Source organism: Hylobates moloch, unplaced genomic scaffold (assembly GCF_009828535.3).
Source record: "Hylobates moloch isolate HMO894 unplaced genomic scaffold, HMol_V3 SCAFFOLD_16, whole genome shotgun sequence".
NCBI lineage: Eukaryota > Metazoa > Chordata > Mammalia > Primates > Hylobatidae > Hylobates > Hylobates moloch.
In genome coordinates, this window is record NW_026652291.1 from 14,936,486 (window position 1) to 14,959,371 (window position 22,886).

Consider the following 22,886-nt stretch of genomic DNA (forward strand, 5'->3'; position numbering starts at 1 on the left):
GCGGCGGCCTGGAGCTGCACCTGCGGTAGCTCCGAGGCATGCCTGTGTCCTTCAAGCTTTACCTTTAAGCATCACATTTACTCAGTCACCAGTTATTGATTCAGCACAGCAGCCTCCTAGGATTGTTGGAGGGATTAAACGGGATGATACATGTAAGATAATGTAGTTTGAGTCCAATACTGGACTAGGACCTGAGGATGTAAACATGACTCTATCCTAGTCCCTCCCCTCTGGTGCTGAAAGTCTATAGGGAGAGACGTTAACATATACATGTGAGTATAAGGGTTGTCAAGGAGACTCTGATAGACAGATGTGCAGGGTATGGTGCGGCGGGGGTTGGAAGGGGAGGTGTGGGTCCGTGCTCGTGATTTGTGGGCCAAGTGCTGGCAGCTGAGTAGAGGCACAGACTCTCCCACATGTGGGAAGACAGGTGGAGTTGACATAGGTAATAAGCCAGCTTTTGGAGGTATGCATGGGACATTCGGGGAAGTCTGAATGTGGAAAGCCTAGTGGATGATGGAATGGAGGTACTGTTCATTTTGTTAGGTGGGATATGGTTACATGGTTATATAAGGAAATGTCCTTATTTTTTAGAGATTCGTCCTGAAGTATTTAGGGGTAAAATGTCACAGTGCCTGCAATTTACTTTAAAATACTAGCCCTTGCCCCCAACAGATGAAGCAGATACGAAGAAGATGAACGGTTGTTAAATGTAGGTGGTAGGTCTAGAGATGTCCATTATGTTAGCTGCTTTTCTGCAGGTTGGAACTTTTTCAAGATACAGTTTAAACAAGTGAGTGAACGTGATCAGGTCTGCATTTTAGAGAGATTGCTCTGGAAGCTGTGGAGGATAGGTTAGGTGAAAAGTAAGAGACACTAAGGTCTGGACTCAGCTCATCATAACCCGTTGACAGTCCAAGGTGGGAGTATTGAAAAGGGAGACTTCACAAGGGTTGTTGGGGGAACCAGAGAGTTTGAGGCTGACTCAGGCACATGGTTCAGGAGCCTGGATGGGTAAGATGCCTTCACCAACATGAGGGGACACAGAGGGAGGGGCAGGTACGGAATGAAGGGTGATGGCAAGTCTGGTTGGCTGTGTGGAGGTGGGCTGACCGGGGTTTTTCCTGGAAGGGTTGCTTCTTCCAGCCATGTGGCTGGGTGGGTCTGGAGGTTGGGGCATGGCCAGGCTGGGACAATGGGTTTGGGGGCAGCAGCAGTTGGTACATGGTACCCAAAGCTATGGGAAGAGACAAGACTACCTGAGATATAAATTCCAGAGAGTAGGAAAGAGAAAGGGCCTAGGACAGAACCCAAGGAGCACCCACGTTTGGAGAGCAGGAGGGAAATGAGGCTTCCGAGGACAGGTCGGTTCTGATGTTCATATGTTTTTTCAGTCCACCTTGCTAATCCCAGCTATAGCAAGCATTTGGGGCTGGCTCTGCCAGACTCACCAACCCTCCTGTTTCCACAGCCCCACTCTGCTCTCAGCTTAGGGCTGTAGCCAGCCCTGTTCCTTGCCATGGTTTATGTGATGTCCACCAAGCCACTGTGCATGGGAAGGGTCTCAGCAAAATCACTCTTGGATAAGTGTCAGGAGCAGAAGTGGCTTGAATTAGAGACGGCTTCCACAGGGAGGAGCTGGGGCCCTTGGGCAAGTCATGTGGATTCCCTGGCCCTCAGTTTTTCCTTCTGTATGTGGGGACGATGGTGTTCATCCCACCAGGCTGTGGGAAAATTAGATGTGATCACATGTGTGAGCCAGAGGGACTTCAGTGGTGTCTGACAACAAATGCCGCAACTTGGTTCTTAGGAGAAATGTGAAGCGTCCCCTCTTTATGCTTGTTTGAGACCTGATTCTCTTGCCAGGTGTCCATCCCTCAGGGGACAGTGGGTGACCCCAAGCCCATAACAACAGTGACTGCTCCTGAAAGGAATCTTGGACATGCACACACTCACGCACACATGTACAGTATGCCTGGGGTCCACCCTTGCCAGTTCAGTCTTGATTAGATCCAGTTGAATGCTGGCCAGCGACCTTCTGAGTGAAGCAGAAGTTGCCGGCCCAGCCCCTCAGGGGAGCCAGTGGGATGTGATGCTGTGTCTTTCTTCATAAACAGAGGAGTGGAGCATGCCCACTGCAGGAAATGGCCCCTCCCCTCAGGGATTGGTGTCCCTGCAGGTTCTCTCTCATTCTCTACATCAGGGCACCCCGCACCACACAGATACATGGGGCCAGAACCAAAGTGCAAGTGAGCGATCCCTGCGGGGATCTCCCAGAACAAACTAGAAGCAAAATCTGCCTCTTCCTGAGGACAACATGCATTTTTCCAGGCCTTTCAAAGCAAGGCAGGTCAATTGAGTTATAATTGGCTCTCTAATTAGAACTCCCACAAGCTGTTAAATTCTTTACCTGCTGCCTGGTATATTACACAAAGGTGACAAATCTGCTTCTGCCTTTGCAATGATCAAAGAAAGCCAGCTAGAATCTCACCTTCCTTGCCGCCAGCAGCCCCCACCAGCTACCCCTACTGCCACTCAGACGCCCACACACCCACCAGCAAGTATGACATGGACACAGCCCAGTTTACAAGGAAATTGGCTGTAGGGAAATCAAGCTCAGAAGGCTGTGTTGCTGAGCCACCGTTTGGAGGCTGAATGGGAGGAGACAGAGCCTTCTCATTTTTCTAGATGTGGGAAGTGTTCTGAGGATGTTTCAATGATACTTTGAGCCTCTCCTCATTCTGTTGTTCTGTGATAGAAGAAAATGTATCTCTTTTCCCTTTCTGAATCCTCAACACTGAAAAGGATAGTATTTTTGTGTTGCTCCCCTCAACCATCAAGACAACAGTGTGCTTTGGATGATGGAATCAGTGTGTTTCGCAACATCCAGTGTCACCTGTGTCTTCTGTGTGGTCTCTGCTCTAGTGCCAGTGCCTCTTGCAGGTCCTGCTGGTTCACAAGTGCATGCAGTGCAGCTGGAGCCAGTATGTCCCTCCTCTCACCTCTCCCTGGCTGCACCCACAAAGACATATCAGTAGCTTAGAATCGGCCATGGTGGAAGTGTTTATACCATGGAAATTGGCAAGCGCCACAAATCAAGGCTTTTTTCTCTTTCAGAGAGGCAGTTTGCTGACACCACTGGACTCAGATGGTTTGAACTGTGATGGGGGGAAGGCAGGCACAGGAGATGGGAGCAGAGTCGGGAGAGCACTGGACATTGGCAGAGAAGAACAGTGCCAAATGGCCCTGACCCGGGGCTCCTGGGGCACATGGCGCTCACGACACAGATCTGATGGAGGTTCTCTGCCATTCCAGAGGGACGGGGGCCAAGGGGGAAGGAACGAGCCTTGGAATTGCCCAGGATGGTGGCAGGAAAGGTACCACGGTGGGGAGCGCGCATTGTGGAGCAAAAGAGCCCCTTGTTTGAATTCTAGCTCTGCCATACACTGGCAGTTTGTAGGACCTTGGCCATGTGGCCGTGTGATTTAACCTCTGTAATACAGAAGTGAATTCCAACCTAGCAGCACTGTCATACAGGTTCAACATGGTTCTTAGCACCTGCCCAGCATATAGGATGTACCCGGCAACTGTTAGTCTACTGTGCCTTCCCTTCTCCCAAAACAGAGTGGCTGTGAGAATCGTGTGTGTTGTGCGAATCATGTGTGTAGCACAGAGGCTCCCACCGCAAGTCCATGTAGGGTGGGCTTTAGGGCCTCGTAACAGATCTGCCTGTTCCCTGTTCTCTAGAGAAGGAAAGGGCCTACTTTTCCACCTAGTGTCCCAATCTGAGAGCCAGGGGGTGCCTAGATGGGTTGCAGGGAGGCTGATCTCCTCAGCTCCTGAGAAGCCAGAGCTGCCCCGCCAGTGCCCTCTGGCTGTAAGCAGCCACCTCTGTGGCCCCCTGGGCACAGAACTGCCACTACATTCGCAAAGACTCCTGTGAGCACTGCAGAAGCAATATGTGCTGTTGCTTTTACTCCTCCAGTTTCCTGATCTCCCTCCAAGTCATTGTTTAGCCTCCGACCCTGGACCCATTTTGTGAACCCCTGCAAGGGCTTCTGGCTTCTGAGGAGGCTGGAGATGCTCCTTGTTAACTGACCCATACATGGCAGGTGGCCAGGTGGATCCTCCAAGCTCCACGTTTGCCCGGCCTGGGTAAGCGGTCACATCACTGTGCCCTGCCCGTCACAGCTGACTGGAGGTTTTGAGGAAATGGTTCTATTCTTGATATTGAATTATTCCATATTGAAGTGGTAACTGATAAGAGCTCAGTTATGTGAGGAAAGAAGGTGCCGGGCTGGGTCTCTGCCGTCACCCAAGCATCATTTCCGCGCCCCCCATGCAGTTTCCCAGGCGGCAGTCGCTCCCCTACAGTGTTCCTGCCTGTCCGCTGTCACCTCTGCTCCAGCCCTGGGCCTGAGTTTGGGTCCAAGCCCTGGGGGCCCTGGGGAGAAAGTTTGTAAAAAACTCCAGGAGTGAAGGTCCCCATTTCTGGCAAGCTGCCCATTTCTGTTTTCCTCGCTAACCAGTGTTTGTCGGCGCTAATGCACTGGAATCGCCCCGCGGTGTGAACAGAGGCCAGCAGGGCAGAGAAGCGCTGGCCGGGGAAGCCCCCCGCCCTTTGGGGTTGTGAATTCTCTTGTTATTTGTGGAAAAAAATTTTCCAAGGCCTATCAGTTCCAGGCCTCCCTTCATCAGAAGGTGGCTTATCATTTCTGTTTGTTCCTATTTAAAAATGGAAAAATAGTGAATGCCAAACCCTGGCAGTGATGGGGGAAGCCACTCGCCAAAATGACCGGACTCGCCGTGGCAGGTAGTGAATCATCCGGCCTTTGTGTCACACAGGGGTGTGGAAAAAACAGTTCCTCTCCAGCTGCTGCAGAGCAATGCCTGGGGTGGGCTTGGCAGGGGCAGCCCTAAAGCAGAGCCCATCCTCTCAGCCCGCTGTGTGTTGAAGCTGGGACTTTGACCTGGGGTCGTCCTGGCAGCTGTTTGTGTCGCCAGCACTCTCCATGGAGATCTAGATGGGGCTTACCTCCCCAGGCGGCCTTCACAGCCAGGGTCTGGCAGCCTTGCTGAGGACCACCTGCCATCGCCCACCCAGGCAGCCATGCCAGGCCAGAGGGGCACCCTGGAACGGAGGCTGGCCTTCCCAAGTGGACCCTGGGCTGGACGGCAGGCGCGGCTGCAGCACAGCTGGGAGATAATACCCCTTCCACAGTCATCTATCGAGTGCCGACGGTATACCAAGAATGTGCCGGGGACTGCAGTGACTTTTAGCCAAGGAGCGCTTATTGAGTGTCTACTGGGTCCTCAGGACCACACAGGTGTCAGGAGATGCAGCGATGAGCCCCTGTCTTCAGGAGCCTGGCAGCTCTTCTCCTCTGCACCATTGGTATTTTTGAGCTTTCCAGAGTTTCCTGTAAATCCAATCGCCTTCCAGAACTCCCCACTAGCCCATCCTCTGTCACCACTCCACTCCGCTGCCTGCCTTTAGAGAGTCAGGGAGAAAGTTGGGCTGCACTGCTCAGTGAGCCCACGGTCTCCACACCCCAGGCAGCACCAGAGCAGGGGCACTTCCCCAACTCCGCCCGCGCATAGGCAGGGAATGGGGTTCCAGGGCTGCCATCTTGTTTGAGCTCAGTGTTGCTGCTGGAGGTGGGGACTCCAGCCAGTCCTCTGTTCCTGCAGGCTGAGTTGCCAAGGACCCTCCTCCAGGAAGCCCTCCCTGGCTGCGTTGGCCGCTGACACTCAAGTCCTAGAAGAACAGATACACACTAAGGATACAGTAGGTGCTTCAACAAATATTCCTTGGGTGGAAGATTTCATCAAACCCTAGAATTTTCAGCTGGAGATCAAACCCTGAAATTCGCTGCTTCATTTTCTTGATTAGAACACTGAGGCTGAGAGAGAAGCCTCTGCCTAAGTGGCAGTTGATGGAGGTCACACAGCAGGTGTGGGAGCATGGCCCTCTGCCCCGCATGACTTCTCCCAGCCCCGCTCTCCCGCAGGGGGAGCACACCTTCAGCCCTTTTGCTGAGATAACTGGGGACAGGCCTTTGCTGCCGGTGTTCAGTGATAAAAGGTCAGCCCTGAGTACAGTCAGGCCCTCGCAAAGGGATGAGCCCCGCCCCGCCCCACCTGAGGACAGGTGGAAGCAGAGGGCAGATGGGGCTCTGTCAGGGTCTTTGGGAAAGAGTGGGGTCAGAGTTTCTAGGACCTCCTGTCTCAGGCCGTGGGACTCTCAGGAAGCCTCCCCCTGCAGCACTGCAGTGGCCACATGGGAATGGCCTCCTGACCATGGAGACCCTCCAACACTTCCGTGTCTGACACTTCCCCCACCAGAGCCCTGTGGTCATACCCCTGCCCATGTGCCCCCCTTCCCTGGCTTCTGGGGGAGCTCAGCCTCTGCCTGGGCCTGTTCTTCTCCCCTGTGGAGGCAGTGGTCCCAGGACCCCAGGGAAAGCCTGTGCCTGCAGCAGGGCCAAGTTCCCTCAGAGTGTCCCTGACGCCTGCATCTCCCCAGCCTGGCGCACATGGCCTGGGGCACAGCGCCACCTTCCCCGATGTGCGGGGCACTGGCTTCCCCAGAGGGCAGGAGGGGGTCTTTGGGGGTGATTAGCACTAAACTTTCCACCACAAGGATCAGCTGGGCCGTGGGGGAGTGCCGCCTTCCAGGCTGCTCTGTGCTGTTGGCCTCTGCCTGACTTGTTGTTGGGGAAGATAGGTAAAAATAAGTCAACCAGGGAAATGTAGAAATAAGTGAATAGGAGTCTCTTGCCCATTACCAGTGGAAAAGTACCAGCAAGAGGGGCTGTGTTAGCACCCACAGAAGACACTGGCTGGCGTGCAGCAGGCCCCCCAGCAGCAGGACCCAAGCTTCCTCCCTCCTATGAGCTGACAGCTACCGCCAAGTTCCGGCCAGCCTCTGAGCTAAAACTCACTGCCTCAAAGCATGTGATTTAAATGGCAGATGGGGGAGGGGAGGCTGGAGACTCTGGAATGTTACCAAGGACTGCCTAGGCTTCAGGGTAGGGGGGATGCCTGGTGTCCCCATATATTGCTGGGGACCCCAAGGCTTCCTCCTGTCTCCTCTCCACCCCCACAGGGCCCCCACCCAGCCTGCACTACTGCCAGTGGACCTGGCCTTCCTTTCTCGCTGACTGTCCTTTGATGTTACATGGGACTTGCTGGCCTGACACTTTCAATTAGGTCAGTGCACCACGCAGCACGCCGGCGGTGCTTGTGCTGGCGCTCCTGTGAGTGTGTTCGCTGAATTTGTGAGTGCTATGCCTTAGGCTGCAGCCGGCAGGGAGCTCACGTGGACCCCGGGGCACCGGGATTCCCCATCACCCTCCCCTGACGGGTCCCCGGCGACCCTGCCCGCAGCAGCACCCAGGTGCATGGACACAAGGGTGACCAAGTTATTCCACTCCCAGGGCTAGGCAGAGGCAGCTCTCAGCTTGCCTTCATGCTCTTTTCGAAGGAGAGGGCAGATGCCTCCCTTGGTCTTTCCAGAGCTGAATTCAGAGAGGAGCTGAGAGATGACTGATGTTGAGGTCAAGTCATCCTTCTATTCTCACAGCCATTTCTCCCTCTCTTTCCTGACTCGCAAAATCACCACACCATTAATCCCAAGGGCAAGAAAAAGGACTCTGGGTTAGGCGGCTGGGCTGGAGACACAGTCGGCAGAATGGCACTGGTGCAGGTTGCAGGGAAGGGAGCCGTGCTATCCCCATGCCATCCTGTCTTCCCAGCAGAATCCAGACTGTGAAGAGGCTGCTTTTTAGATTACCCTCCTAGACCCCTCAGCAGGCCTGGGATAGGGCAGCCATTCTTCAGGTCACACAGAGGGAGACATCCCCATCAAACACCCCCCCTTCCCTAGGTCCTCTTATGTCACCTGGGTCCCAAGATCCCGTGATCTGGCTCACTGGGAATCTGGCAGCCACCAGGTGGAGGAAGGGCCTGCGGTGCCGGGCAGACTGACAGAGAACAGCAGGGAAGTCGGCTGCGTCTCTCTCATGTCCTCGGAGCTTCTCCCCCAGGCTGGTACAGGGAGTGCTGAGCCGTGGGGTCCAAAGTCAGCTGACCATCAGGGAAGGACTCTTGAAATGTGTTTCCTGGTCCCTAAATGCCTGCTACCCTCTCTGGAGATCTCAGTAATCTGCCATGGAGCAGAGAGACCTGAGCGGGTCTTCACAAAACCTGGGTTCTGACACCTGACGTCTACCTGGCTTGGTAACTGAACCAGGTACTTGGCCTCCTTCTCCTGACCTGGAGTGAGGTACCCTGTCACCACTAAGACCTCCCAGGCAGGGCTGCCGAGAGCTAGGAGCCTGCCCCAGATCATTCAGGTGTGATCACTAAGAGTCGATCCACTCCAGGAAGAATCAGACCTCTGTTCACAGGAAGCTTTTGGAGCAGAAACATCAGATCCTATTTGAAGTTTCAGCTCCTCCTCTTCAGCTGTGTGGCCATGAACCAGCACCCTGACCCTGAGCTTCCGCCTTCTTCTTTGTTTAAAGTGGGGAGAGCGTCATATTGTCTCTTTTGGAATGGACTCCCTCATCCTCCTTCCAGTAGGCTTTGCTCTGTGGCAGATGCTGGGACTACACATATGAATGACTGAGGCTCTGGGGCAGGACCCACAGCAAACCAGCCCCTCCAGTCCCGAGCCTTGAGCGAGGGCAAGAGCGTGGCCCGAGTGACAGCCTGTGCCACTGAGTTCCCCGCACCTGGCACAGCGCCGGGACATTGGTGCCAGAATACCCACGGGCGCTCAACGAATGTCTGAAGAGGGGAGGAAAGAACTAGAAACGGCTTTGGTTGGAGCAGAGTGAACAGAGCCCCACCCCCGGAACCCAAACACCCGGATGCTGTTCCTTACTCACATCCGTGCTCTTGGCGGGACACTTACCCTCTCCGGGCTTCTGTTTGCCCTCCTATCAAATAGGACGGCCGGTCCTTTGGGGAATGCTCTAATGCCCTGCTCACTGCAATCCCGACCACGCTCTGGACACCTGCTGCAGATTGGGTGGGGGACTGTGGGGCTTTGGGGCTCAGAAGCTGCTGGCAGATGGGCTGCGGTCCCTCTCCGGATGTCCCACCGATTGCCAGCAACTGTTCTCTAAAAGCCACCACAGTCTGTGGATATGTCAGCACCAATGCTGAAGCACCCAGTTTCAAAGAAATTAGGCCAAGGGGAAATTGGGGGCCAAGTCTGTGAGATTCACACAAGGCTGATCAAGCCCTTTGGCTTCTGGCCAGGCTGCCGGCACCCTAGCTGCTGGCGTTTACTGCCTGACAGCCCATTACTTTGCACTGCTAATTGCAGAATAAGCTCCTCCAGAATATTCCAAATCATCCTGGAAGAAAGCAGCTTTAAGATTCTGCCAGTCAGATGCTTTAAAAAGAAGACAAAAGTCAAAGCCATGCTCATATTTTCCTGGGGCTTAACAGAGCCTTCATCTGGACCCACAGCCAGGTCTTCTTCGAGGAGCTATGTTAAGCAGCAGAATTCAGGCAGGTGGGGAGAGTGGGCGGGAGGTCTGAATCCGCCATTCCTCCAAGGCCCCAGAGAGGGAGCGTGCGCTGTTCTGGAAGCTTTCTTCCTATCCTGAAGGCCCATCAGGTGGAAAGAGAAGGGGGTTTTCCACGTGGTTCCAGAGGACTCAGAGAACTTCAAAGTGTGGGGATTCGATGAAAAGGATAATGAGGGCTCCACATTTAACCAACAGTTCAGACTGTCCACTCATGGTGTGGGCTGCCTAGGGAAGTCACAAGCTCCTGATCCCTGGAGGGGGCGCTGCCCATCAGGGACAGCAGCAGGGGCTGTGCGTCAGAGAGCTGAGGCCTGGGCACCCCCCTAAACCCTGAGGAGTTCTGCTTCCATAGCTGGTTGGCTGTTGGCTTAGAAAAATAAGAGGCTTTTTTTAAAAAATGAGTATTGTTTCCTTCTGAGTGGAGTTCAATGCTGGAAAGGCCTGAACCCCAGGAGCTGCATTTCTCCAGATAAAATGTCTGACCTGGAAAAGGGGCCCCATGAGAGCGCAGCCGCTGCCGCCATCAGCTGTCCTGGGTGAGCAGAGGTGCTGCATCTGGGGCTGCCTCTGGCTGTGCTACTGCCCGTGGTCCCCCCAGTGCTCTAAGAGGGCGTGCCAGGGGTCTCCCCTGCTCCCCGCTGGAATACTCGGGACACTCCCTGAGGAAGAGCCCCCTGGGGGTGTCTGGCCTATGCCTAGACCACAGCCCCCAGTCCCTGCCTCAGACAAAAGCATCACTCCCCTTCCTGAGGTTCTTTGGGTCTCAGTCTTTTCTCTGGGGCTCCACACCCCTATGTCTGACTGGGACTGGCTGCTGGTAACTGGGGGCATTTGTTTGGCTAACTTGAAGGGAGTGAGGAAGCAGCCGCCCTGTTTCAGTTCTGACATTTGAGCAGGGAGGTGGGAGCCACGGGGACTGGAGGAGATTTGCCTTCCGTGTTCGACCCCAGGCCCAAGGGAAAAGGTGTCGGCCTGGAGTCCAGGCTCCCGCTCATGTCCTCTGGAGCTCTCCTCCTTCATCTGAGCAGGCCTCTGTCAGAAGGACACCCTTCTTAAGGCAGCGTGTCCCCAGGAGCCGCGCTGCAGGTGCCTTCCCTCCTCCTGCACTGCCCTTCTGCGTGGGTTCCTGGACCAGCACGTCAGCGGCCTTTGTAGATCTGGAGGTGAAGTGGCCACACGAATGTTCTATCCCCACCTGAGAGGCTGGGGGTGGACAGGATTGGAGACCACCCGGCGACAGCGGCAGCCATCATGTCACTGGGGAGAGGGCCGTGTGCAGGCCCCGGCCACCTGCTGTGTATGAGGCTTAGATGGGCACAGGCTGTCAGGAAGACCTAGGGTTGGCCTTTGGGGAAACTGGGTCAGTGCTGAGTAAAATGGGCCAAATGAGTAAATCAGCCCCACACCTGCCCCTGCCCAGAACTTGTGACCTGCTGAGAGGAAGGTGGGCCTGCCTGGTGCCCAGAAGTTCCTTCAACTTGCTCTTGACTGGCCTGGTGAGGGGCTGAGTGAGTGGCAGCGTGTGAGTCCCACCCCACGGTGGAGCTCTGACAGCCAGAGGTGTGCAGGAGGTGTGGGGCTGTGGGGCTGGGGATGCCTCCCCTCAGCCAGAACACCGGGACCTGGCCCCTGGGGAGCTTCTGGCCTGGGGAGGCCAGCCTTCTGGCTGGTGTCATTAGCCAAGACACACACACTTGGCCCCCTGGCAAACTGGTGCCATTTCTAAGCACTCAGAGCAAACAGAAATGAAACACAAAACAGAGCCCCATAGAGACCAGGCCTCACCCAGAGCTTCTAGAATCCAGGTGGAAAAGCTGGCACAGCCCCCACCCCACCCACGCATGTTTTCAGTTCCTTTTCAAGGCATTGTTGGAAAGCGGGGTGGGGCTCAGGGCTGCCCCCTCAGCTGTGCCCACAAAATGCTTGTACTCAGAACTGACAGTGCCTCTGACACTTGCCAGAGAAGAAAGGGCCGCCCGGGAGGAAAGGAGGCAGGGGCAGCCCTCAGCTCTGTGTTCCCAAGCTGCTCCAAGGAAACCCTTTCAAAGCCAGTCTCCTGTGGGCTTCTCAGAGTGGTACTGGTATGCAGTCTATTTATATTCTGATTTAAAAGAAAAATATTTTTGAAAACACCACCGCTGCCACCCTGCTTCCCTCTGATCAATGGCATCCTCTAGAAGGAAAATGCAAATTCCTGAGAAGCGGTGACTCACGTGTGCTGGTGTTTCTCATTTCATGCCTACATTTCAGCGAATGCAGACGGCCAGACCAACTGTGCTGCAGCTTATGGGAAGGGGCTGGAGCTCTTGTGGGGTTCCCATTTTCCTTAGGTCAGGGAACCCACTCTTAGGGGCCTGGTGGGCTTCCAGAAAGCCTAGTCTGCCATGGACATAGCCCCTGACAGGACAAGCAGAAAGCAGCTGGGGTCAAGGGCAGAGTTGGAGCACTGTAATCGGAGTCTAAAACTTGGAGGCTGGCCCTGGGCCAGGCCCTGCACCAGGCTTTCCAGACCCAGCCCTTCAGGAGCCTGCCATCTAGCCCCACTCTGTGTCCAGCAGGGTCAAGGCCTTGATCAAGGCTGTTCTCCTCTCTGGCCCTCTGTTTTCTCCTCTGTAAGAGTGTTGGCTCTGTGGGTGGGTTCTCGGATTTTCTTAGAGAGCAGTGTCAGGTCTGTGGTGTACGAGCAAATAGCCTGAGGGGAAGCCATACGGCCCACTGGGCTCAGCTGGGAGCAGCGCATCTTCTCCCAGGGGGTGCTCTCATCCCCCAGAGACCATCGTGCTAATGCTTTAGTAAGGAGAGGAGGCTCTGAGTATGCTGGCCTGACTTGGGAACATAGATAAGGGTGACCTGAGGCCAGAGCTTTCTTTGGGACTTCTCCTTCCCTACCACCCCACAGCATCCCACACCATCCCTCCTCCATCCCTCCATCTATCCAGCAAGCATTCTCCAAGAGCCTCTTCTGTACCAGGCCCTCTCTAGGTGCCATACATGCAAAGACAAATCATGGTGGTCCTTGCTCTTAAAGAGGGAGACAGATGGAGGTGAAGAGTCAGCCAACTACTGGCATCATGGAAGGGCCCCCCCTCCTCTCAGAGTCACTAATAGTGTCAACTGAGGAATCAGGAGGTTCATACATTTGCAGAAGAGACTTCATTTCTTACAAAGTATTGCAGTCTGCAGGGTGACCTTGACTGGCTGGGAAATGTAGCCTCAGGCAGAGACCAAAAGCAAGCACTTTGAGAGAGGCGAGGGTGGAACAAGGATTTATGTGGAACTGGTTGGCCAAGTATACATATTCAACAGGTTATAGGAGGAGCTATGAATATTCACAAGAGGGGGATGTGTGCATGTGTGTGATAAACAAATATGCAAATTACATGCATCCCATGTTCACTTTAGGGTGGAGACATAACATTTAGGTGCATTACAGTTCGGTCCTATACATCAACAGATGAGGCAGAGGCAGGAAGACACACAGTGCTCAGCCTCTTACTAAACCAGTCAGAACCATCCTGTGGTTGGAGGTCTCTTGTCCAGTCAAAGCTGCAGTTGCAACTTGCGGAATGGGAGCTCAGTTAGGGTCTGGTGGTAGGTGAGCTGCAATTGTTTCCATATTGCTTATCTCAAGGCAAGTGCTTGTTTAGCTGCTAGAGAAAAAGAAAAACCTTGTGGCAGTTAGAAGGCAGTGTATTCTTTCAGGGATACGTGACTTAACCCTTGCCTGGCGTGGTCTTAGGTCTGGTTTATGATTTGGTATCTTATCACACAGCGAGTCTGTTCCATCAGTTGTATGGTCTCTAGTTTAACAATGGTAATGAGAACAGCCATAATCCTAATATTGCTGAGAGCAGCCACCCACTGAAGGCGTACAAATGTGCTGGGCGATCTGCTAAGTGCCTTGCAAACTTGCAACCTCATTTAGTCGTTACTAAATGAGTTAGTCCAACTAACTTCCCCCTTGGTTAGTATTTCTCCCCATTATGCAGATAAAGCAGATGACACTCAGAGTAAGTTGTCCAAGTAAACAGTGGAGCTAGGATTCAAGCCCAGTCTGCTGGGGTGCGCCTAGGACTCACACCCCCAACCTCCACGCTCCGCTGTCCCAGAGAGCACCATGCCCTCTGGCCAGCCAGGTCCCTCCATGCAGAAGCCACCAGCAGCAGCCAGGGCCTGTAGCACCTTTCAGGCCCCTCACCTACACCCTGAGCCCCCAGTGTGCCATCTGTGGCCAGCACAACTGCAGCTCCGGCCACAGCCAGCTCAGCAGCACTGTCATCTTCCCAAAGGGAGACAAAGCTGGGAAGATGGGCTTTCTACCCCAGAAGCTGCCACCACAGTCCCTGACACCTCACCATGAGGAGGCTGTGTGACTTTGTTCAAAAGTCGTGGTGGTGCCCGTTTGGCTCAAGTGGCCCCAGCAGCTCAGGTGGGCGCTGAGCCATGGGAAAAGCCACTGATCCTGGTCCTCAGCCCCCACCACCCTTGCCTTTGGGCCTCACTCCCTCTGGAGGAGGAGGGGCCCCACTCCACCAGTGAGGTTTGACCTCTACCAGCTGCACGAGCGGCTGACTTGCAGATGCTGAGAAAATCCTTCACCCTCTCCATGGCAAGCTGTGGTGGGTCAGAGCACAGGCCCTGGACCAGGCAGACAGACCCATGCTCAGTCCGTGGTAGCTTTAAACAGTATGCTGCTCTCATCAAGTTTCTGGGTCTGCTCATTTATTCATTCCGCCCCAAGTTACTGGCTCCTTGCCCTCCAGGCACTCACAGCAAAGCCTAGTGGGGGAACAGAGATAGAGATAAGCCACCTCAATTAATGTGGCACCTATCACACAAGACGGTGTCAAAAGCACTTTGCAGTCAGCAAAACATACACTACATTGATCATAATGCCTTGCACATGCAAAATTAATAGAGCCTGGTGATCCATGAATTTGTCCTCCCAGGTTTACTTGTGTTTTTGGAGAGGCCACCTGGCAACACTGCCTTAAGCCACCCATGCCCTCCTCTACCCCCTGCAAAGGGTAATGGTGGAGTTTCTGACCCAGGAGCAGAACAGAAAGATCTTTAAGTGCTCCAGTACCATCCCTGACACTAGACTTCCTACCCGTCAGTGGCCCTGGTGTGGCCCAGCAGGCTCTGCAGAATCCAGGCCGGCTGTGATGTGGTGAGGGACAGCTCGCTGCTTTCTGCACTAACACTGCACTGCTGCTCAGAGAAGCTGAGAGCACTACCTGCAGGGGGGCCTGCCCATCAGCCACGCCCTGGCGTAGAAAGCACTCGGAGTGGTTCACCTCCATCCCTGCTGCTGAATGCTTATTTCCAAAACATTATGCCTGGGGAAAAGCAATAACCAGCTAGATCGACTGACTCCCGCCCAGAGCTGGGCCACAGGACTTCTTTTCAGCAATGGCTTCTCCTTGGGAAGGATGCTTTCAGGGACGTTATCTCCCTGTACCCGTACCCTTAGAGGGACAAGCAGTGGTCTGCTTTTGTGCAGAGTGCCATGGGGATGTCCAAAATCTCCCAAAGGAGCTTTTTTTTTTTTTTTTTTTTTGTCTATGTCACCTAGGCTGGAGTGCAGTGGCACAATGATAGTTCACTGCAACCTCCACCTCCAAGGCTCAAGCAATCCTCCCACCTCAGCCTCCCAAGTAACTGGGATCACAATGTGTACCAGCATACCCAGCTAATTTTTGTATTTTTTTAGTGGTGACGGAGTTTCACCATGTTGCCCAGGTCAGTCTCGAACTCCCAGGCTCAAGCGATCCACCTGCCTCAGCCTCTGAAAGTGCTGGGATTACAGGCGTGAGCCACGGTGTCCAGCCTCCAAAGTGGCTTCTGTCTTACAGGCTTCTGCCTCAGAGGATAGTGCAGGCCCGCCCTGCTAAGGGCGTCCTACACCAAGGCTGCAGCAGGAAACCTTGCGCACAGGAGCCTTCCAGGGGCTCTGGCACAGGCGCCCTTGGGGTCTGGCAAGGTGTTTAGCCCCTGGGCAACAATTAAAAGCAAAAGCCAGGAAGATGCTAATTGCTCTGAAACTGGCCAAGTCCATTTCATCTCATTTGAAATAACAGGTTTAATTTAATCTCTTATTGCCAATTTGGTGCATCATCAAGATCCTATTTGTACAAAACACCTGATTATGATAATTACCAGCTTGGGAGGCAGCCTTCATCTGTGTCTGAAGAAAGGGACTAATAAGTTACTTCCTCAGTGATTTCCCAGCTCTCTGAAGCTCAGCCCCAGCCAGCTCCCAACCCATAGTGGCTGCAGGAACACCAGTGCTGGGGAAGGTGGAAGTCTGTATGCACATCCTCTCCAGACACAGGGGAGGGGAGAGGGCCCGGTATTAAGGGCACACGCAGCACAGCTGCAGGCCTCAGCTTTGCCACTAGCTACCTGTACAAGGGTTGTAGGCAGATCATCTGGTCTGTGAAACTCAAGCCCCAGCAGCACTGGCTCCTGGAGGTGAGAGAGGATGGAACGAGACCTTAATGCTTAGTGCCGTTGGTGATTTGCACTGGACCCTGAGCTCTTTGAGAGCAGGCCTGCGCTTACCCACTCTATCCAGCACCAAGCAATCACTCGGTGGGTTTTGTTGGGTTTGATATGGGTGCAGGGAGTGGCAGGTTATATGGTAATATATGGTAATTTGTCGTCATTGGAATCTGCCTCCTGCAGGCTGATGGCTGGGAGCAGGAGCTGCATGCTGCTGGGCAGCGCTGCTGGTTGGGGGCAGTGTGGCCGCCTGGCTCTGCAGGGATGGGGTGCATTATGGCCTCAGGCAGATGGACAAGGGCTCTAGCAGGAAGGCCCCAGGCTGACCAACGGCAGCTGGGAGGCAGGAGCGGGCTGGGGCTGCATCCTGCAGAAACACGTTGGCTGACAGACAAGCCCGGCTGAACCCAGGGAAGGTTGGACCCAGCTGGTGCTGACGACAGCTCCATGCCAGCCTCAGGAGTTAGGCCTTTGATCTCTGGAGGAGAGAGCAAGCCGGGCCCCTAGAATTGGAAAGGACATGAGGGCTGCAGTGCAGAAGAGCACATGGAGCCCAGGGAAGGGAAAGGAAGGAAGGTCCCTGGCCAGCACTGTGGGGCTTGGGAGGTGTGTCACTCCTGACAGCAAGACACAGCCAGGTCCCTGCCACCTCTGGCCCGTCCTCTAGCTGTGCTGGCTCCAGGCAGTGGCTCTGACTGCAGCTGGAGCTTGTTCTGGTTGATCCCGTCATGGGCTGATTTCTGAGCTGCTCCTGGCTCACTGGGGAGAGGCCTATTTTTCATTCCTGTGCCAAGCCTGAGCTGGCAGCCCCTGGCAAGTCTGCGATGTCTCCCTAAGCAGCTCCAGCTTTAGGAATTAATTCCACTGAACAGATTGCTCAGGAAGCTTCAAGGTCATCTGAAAATGGCAGTTCCTACGTTAGGACTACAAGTCCAGGTAAATGGGCTGGAAATTTCCAAGCCAGCAAGAACCCTAGAACACCAGAGCACTGCAGAGGCTCTTAGTGGCCAACACGGAGGGTGCTGGCTCAGATTAGCCCCTCGGGGCTGGTTCTCTGCAGGACTTTTGAGGGCAGGTAGACATGCCCCTGCCTTATACCCTGCAGCCCCCACAGATGGCCAGATTCAGTGGCCTGTCACTTTCTAAACAAAAATCCCAGCAGGAAGGGACTGGTGGGTTCTCCCCACTCCAGCAGGGTGCTGAGACCAGAGGCCTCTGCGTCCCACTGGGCCGAGGCCCTGGTCCTCTTGGTCTCCACATCTCACGCATCCACTTTCTGGTGGACAGAATGGCCCAGTCCTTTGGCTGTGGCAGCCTTCCCAAGCCTCAAGATCACAGCTGTCCTGAGGCAAGGAGCCCTCTGGTCCATGAGCAGATATACAGGATGCCTCTAAGACGCAGGCTGTGCCTTGGAGAGGAGCAATTTCCCAATCATAACATGGGAAGGAGCAATAAAATCAGCAGTTAGTGGTCAGAGAAATGAAAGGGAAGACACAGCGTGGCAGATGCACCTTTCCTGTTGCTTGGATGTAACTGGGTTATTGCCTGAGTGCCCTGGGGCCTGCATTGAGAGAGCTCCACTGAGCTCTCCTCTGCTGGCCCAGGGCTTGCCTCTTAAAGCAACAGAGGCAATGTGGACCAGATGGGAAGTATGGGCAGCTTCAGGACCAAGCAGACCTGCGCAAGGCTGCAGCTCGATGTTGATTGGCCCTGGGACCTGGGGTGAGAACGTGGCCTTTCTGAACCATGTCTTCTTGTATCTAAAGCAGTAGTAATAGGAGATGGGCTAGCTACAGTGCCTAGCGTGGTGCCCAGAGGGGAAAAACCCTCCACTTGGAGGAAGAAAACAGCACGGGGCTGATGCTATGGTGGCAGAGCCTAGTGGGACCTGAATTATATTCTCCACCGGCAACAAGTAAGCACAGTGGCTTACCGCTCATCACCTATTTGCCAGAAGCATTCAGCATGTGTCTCCCTGCCGGGAGAGCCACTCAGAAACCTGTTGTGTGTATTCAGTATCTTGGTGCACCAAGAAAGCCATGCCAGGAAGGCGTGTGACGAGCTCCTGCCATAATCTCTCCAGGCTGCTGCTCACGGCCGCTACCCAGAAACCTCCGTTCCCTTGTGGTTACATTGGAATGTTCTAGGGTGAGCACAGGTGATAACCTCCCCTTAAAGAAAGGGGGCAGGATCTCATTCGGCCTCATGTCCTACTGAGTACAACCTGGGTGGGTGGCCTCCCATTTGTTCTGCTGGCCTTTGAGGTTGGGAAGCGAGGATGTGGAGTTGTCAGATTCCTTCTTAAGGAGGTCCAAGAGAGCACGGTCCTGGGAGATGGACATGATTATTTGCCACCCCCAGCTGGACTCCGCACCCAGAAGCCCTTCAGGCAGGCACCAGGAGTCAGGAGGTATGGCTCTGCAGTGGCCTGCTACCCTCGGCTGTTTGGCCACCCCGGAACCTTCTCTGGCAGATGCCATCAAGGACCTGGTCATATGCAGGAATTCCAGCACGGACACATGTTTGGATATTCATAAGAAAAGAAACATCAGGTGTTTCTGTTGTGTTCTTTAGAGGGTAGGGCTGACCCTGGAGCCTGCTGTTCCCAGCCAGGGGAGGGCAGCCCTCTCTACCTGAGGCAGCGTGGCCTCCGCCTCCTCCTCACCCAGGAGAGCTCCCTAAACTGCCTCCTCCTCCCAGAGCTGGGGGTCTCCTTCCTCCACCTTCCACTCTGAGCCTCCACAGGGCCCACACACTGCCCTCAGCCATGGGTCTCCTTGGCTGTCACCCCAACCACATGCTCCTCCTGGGTGGACACCCCAGCTCCCCCATTGGGGGCTTATGGAAGTCAGGTTGTCTGTCAGGCCCTTGGATGGTACTTCAAGGCAGGCACATTCCTGCCGTCACGCTGGCTGGTTCTGCTCCTGACAGCCACCTGCTGCCCTCTTGCCTGTTGGTGAAGCTGCGGCCTGTGAGCAGGCTGGGCTGCCTCGTGAGTGACATGCTCACACTGCCTAAAGCGAGGGCAAGGCTTTATTGGGAGATTTAAGATGAGATTTGAAAGAGCAGAGGGCCATAACTCATTGCTCAGTGGGAAGACTAGACATTGTAAAGATGTCAGGATTCTCCACACTCTCCAAGATAGGTAACGCAAATGCAATTTGACTTCTAAAGGGAATGAAGAAACTGATTTTGAAATTCATCGAAAATAGTACAGGGTAAGATTGTCCGGAAACATACTAAAAGCAAGGAGCAGTGAGGGAAAGCTCTGCCTCTACCTATTAAAACATGATTTTGGGAGTAACAGAAATGAAAACTGTGGTGCTGTTCCTGAAGTTTGATATTGTGGCTTGTTGGAAAATAGTGGAAGGCCCCTGATTCATGTAATAATTCACTCTAGGATGGAGGCAGTGCTTTATAGAGTGAGGGGAGGGAGGATGAGCTAGTTGGTGTCTAGCAAAGTAGGAGGAATCCATCACTCTGCCAAGATAAAGTAGTCATCTACTTAAAAGAGGGAAAATTAAGATAAATGGAATTGAACATGTGTCAGCTCTTTGAAAGGATTACTTTCTAAGTTTTGAAGTGGCAAAAAAAATCATCAAAGATCAACAAATTTAATTTTTCAACTTAAAACTTTTCAAAGAAAAGAATCTCAAAAGTCAAAGAATAGGCGGGGAAATTATGGTAGCAGATGAATAGCAATCTTACGAAAGGCTCCTAAACAAAAGCATGGGAAATATTTAACCTCAATGGTTATTAAAGAAATAGATTTCAACAAGGAGGGACATTCTGCACGTATGACATCAGCAGAAATAGAGTCATGATAGAAGGCGGCAGGTGACCAACCACAGAAACTGCTGATGGCTGAAAAAGTGAGGCAACCTTTGGGGATAAAATTTGCAAAATGTTTGGGGAATGCTAAAGAGAGTCATATCCTCTTACCCAGTGACCCTACTTTGGGGAGATTTGCCCTAAGGGGAGGATCTCCAAATAGTTGTCAAGCCCGTTCCACTGAGCCTCCCCCAGGGCCACTAAAAGGAGCCCATGGGGGACACTGGACTCCCCTCCCCACCCCCACCAAGCTGTTCCTTTTTGTCTGTTTATACATAGACTGTGTGGGTGTTCTCAGTAAGATTTCATTTAACCAAAGGTTTTCAGGGATACAAAAAGGATTGGAAATCCACTGATCTAAAGAACAAAGAGGTGCTTTCTGGAAAGGTGTTCATGTCTGTGCGATTCAGAACAGCAGAGAGATTGGATGTGACCTAAATGTTTCTCCCCCGAGGGAGAGGTTGAGAAAGTGAGAGTGTCCATTGGATGAGAGAGCACACGCTTCGCTTATAGAGGTGTGCAGCTTGGAAACGCGATGATGATGAAATAGGTGGGACCAATGGGTGCACCCCAACCAAGGAAAACGAAGATGACAGCTGGGCACAGCCTGGGGCAAGCAGGGACATTGAGGTCAGGGCCTTGGTGGGGGAAGGGGCTGTGAGCAATTTAAAAACTGTCATCATCATTCTGATAGTATAATTCCACCAGTGATGTTTCTTTAGGTTAAAAAAAAAAAAAAAAAGACGACAGGCCGGGCCCGATGGCTCACGCCTGTAATCCCAGCACTTTGGGAGGCCAAGGCGGGCAGATCACGAGGTCAGGAGATCGAGACCATCCTGGCTAACACGGTGAAACCCCGTCTCTACTAAAAATACAAAAAATTAGCCAGGCTTGGTGGTGGGCACCTGTAGTCCCGCTACACGGGAGGCTGAGGCAGAAGAATGGCGTGAACCCAGGAGGCGGAGCTTGCAGTGAGCTGAGATCGCGCCACTGCACTCCAGCCTGGGCGACAGAGCGAGACTCCATCTCAAAAACAAAAAACAAACAAACAAACAAAAAAGGATGATAGTCCCGTCCCATGCTGACGCCACGCTGGGTCAGTGCAGACTGCGGACTTCCAATTAGTTCATTCATGGTTCTTAAGTTTTCAGGTGAACCATATGACATTGCCATTTTTATATTCAAAACATGGCTGAATATTGGCAATTTCACATTAGTCAGCTTGGCGACTATTTTGACTGTTGCCCCTGAACGCAGGAAATACTGGAGAATTTCCTATGGGCCCAGCCTAATGGCGATATATTCCCGGCTCGAGGAACTGACTGGAAACTCAAGGACAGGTAGGTTGCAGAGCTCCTGAAGCCTCCATGGCTGACTGTCTCTCTCTCTCTCTCTGACCCCTCCAGGCCCTGATCCTTCACCAGCTGGGCCGCTACAGTCTGGCGGAGAAGATCCTCCGGGACGCGGTGCAGGTGAACTCGACAGCCCACGAGGTCTGGAACGGGCTGGGCGAGGTCCTCCAAGCTCAGGGCAACGACGCGGCGGCCACGGAGTGCTTCCTGACAGCCTTGGAGCTGGAGGCCAGCAGCCCCGCCGTGCCCTTCACCATCATCCCCCGCGTGCTCTGAGCAGGCGCCTGCCAGCCTCACCTGCCGCTCAGGCCTCAGAGGCCCTGCCGGGCACCAGGGCTTGTCCCATCGCCCCAGGGGGATGAATCTGCCGCACTGAGGCCAGGGACGAGTGTTCAGTGGGCCACAGTGAACCAACCAAACCAACCCCGAATCATCGCTCTCGCCACGTGCGTTTCTCTTTTTTTTTTGCCAGCCCAATGATAGTTTCTGAACCTATTAACATTGTTCAAAATGGATCATGTGCCATATTTTGTTAGTTGACATCTGAGTTTTCAGTAAAATGATTATGGAATTAATCAGCAAATGTAGAAGAATATATTCAAAGTTAAAATTCAGTGGCAGCACAGATTATTTTTATCAGAGCTGTAAAGCAAACAACTGTCCTCTTCTCTCCACCACCCCTCCTGCCCCACCTTGGCCCAGAAACCAAATGTGAACTTCCTGTTTCCCACCTCAGCACTAGTCCATGCCAGGACACCAGCTGACAATTTCTTGGTTTTACTGTCAATAATTATACCATGTGATCAATTACTGTCCTCACTTAGAACAAAGCCTGAGTCCGAGAATATTTATATTTTACCAATATATGCCTGTTACAAGAGAAGGAAATATGAGTTATTTAAGTTTAACTTTTTTATGTGAATTCAGAGTTTATTTATCGAGGGAAATATGTACAAAGAAGCTTCAAATGGAATATTTACCGACATTCCTTATACATGACAGACACTTGGCTACATGGGAAGATGATGTTAATAATAAAATGATTTTTAAATGGATTCATAGCCTGTGTCATTCCTAAAAGCTCAAAGACCTGAGAAAGGCTTAGTTCCTGGGGTGGGGAGCTGTCTGTACCTGGGGGCCCACTCTGGACATGTCAGCCCTTGACACTAGAAAGCCCAGCCTCTCTTTCCCCACTTATTTTATTTTTATTTTTTGGAGACAGGGTCTCACTCTGTTGCCCAGGCTGGAGTTCAGTGGTGCGATCACAGTTCACTGCAGCCTCGACTTCCCTGGTTCAGGTGATCCTCCCACCCCAGCCTCCTGAGTAGCTGGGATCACAGGCGCACACTACCATGCCTGGCTAATTTTGTTTGTTTGTTTTTGTAGAGACGGGGTCTCACTATGTTACCCAGGCTGGTGTTGAACTCCTGGACTCAAGCAGTCTTCCCGCCTCAACCTCCGAAAGTGCTGGTGTGAGCCACCATGCCCGGCCATCTCCTCACTTATAATTTGAAGATGATCCTTAGGTAGGGACGTGTTTCCTGAGTCCTCAGCACCCAGGCCTCCTTTTTGCAGCAACAGCCCTGGTTTTGGTTTGGGAATTCGCCTTAGCTCTCCCCCGATGGGGCTTTGGAATTGGAGCCTGCGATTCAGG

General features: G+C 53.3%; 1 protein-coding gene across 5 annotated transcripts in view; it reads left to right on the top strand.

Moving 5' to 3' along the window:
- Positions 1 to 22,281, top strand: part of TTC7B (tetratricopeptide repeat domain 7B) — a 245,935-nt gene extending 223,654 nt beyond the window's left edge. For all 5 annotated transcript variants that reach the window (XM_058429401.1, XM_032179321.2, XM_032179322.2 and 2 more), the window contains one exon: positions 21,287 to 22,281. In XM_058429401.1, coding sequence (XP_058285384.1) covers positions 21,287 to 21,508 — 222 coding nt within the window. In that variant the 3' untranslated portion in view covers positions 21,509 to 22,281. The remainder of the gene's footprint in view (positions 1 to 21,286) is intronic.
- Positions 22,282 to 22,886: the final 605 nt, after the last annotated feature.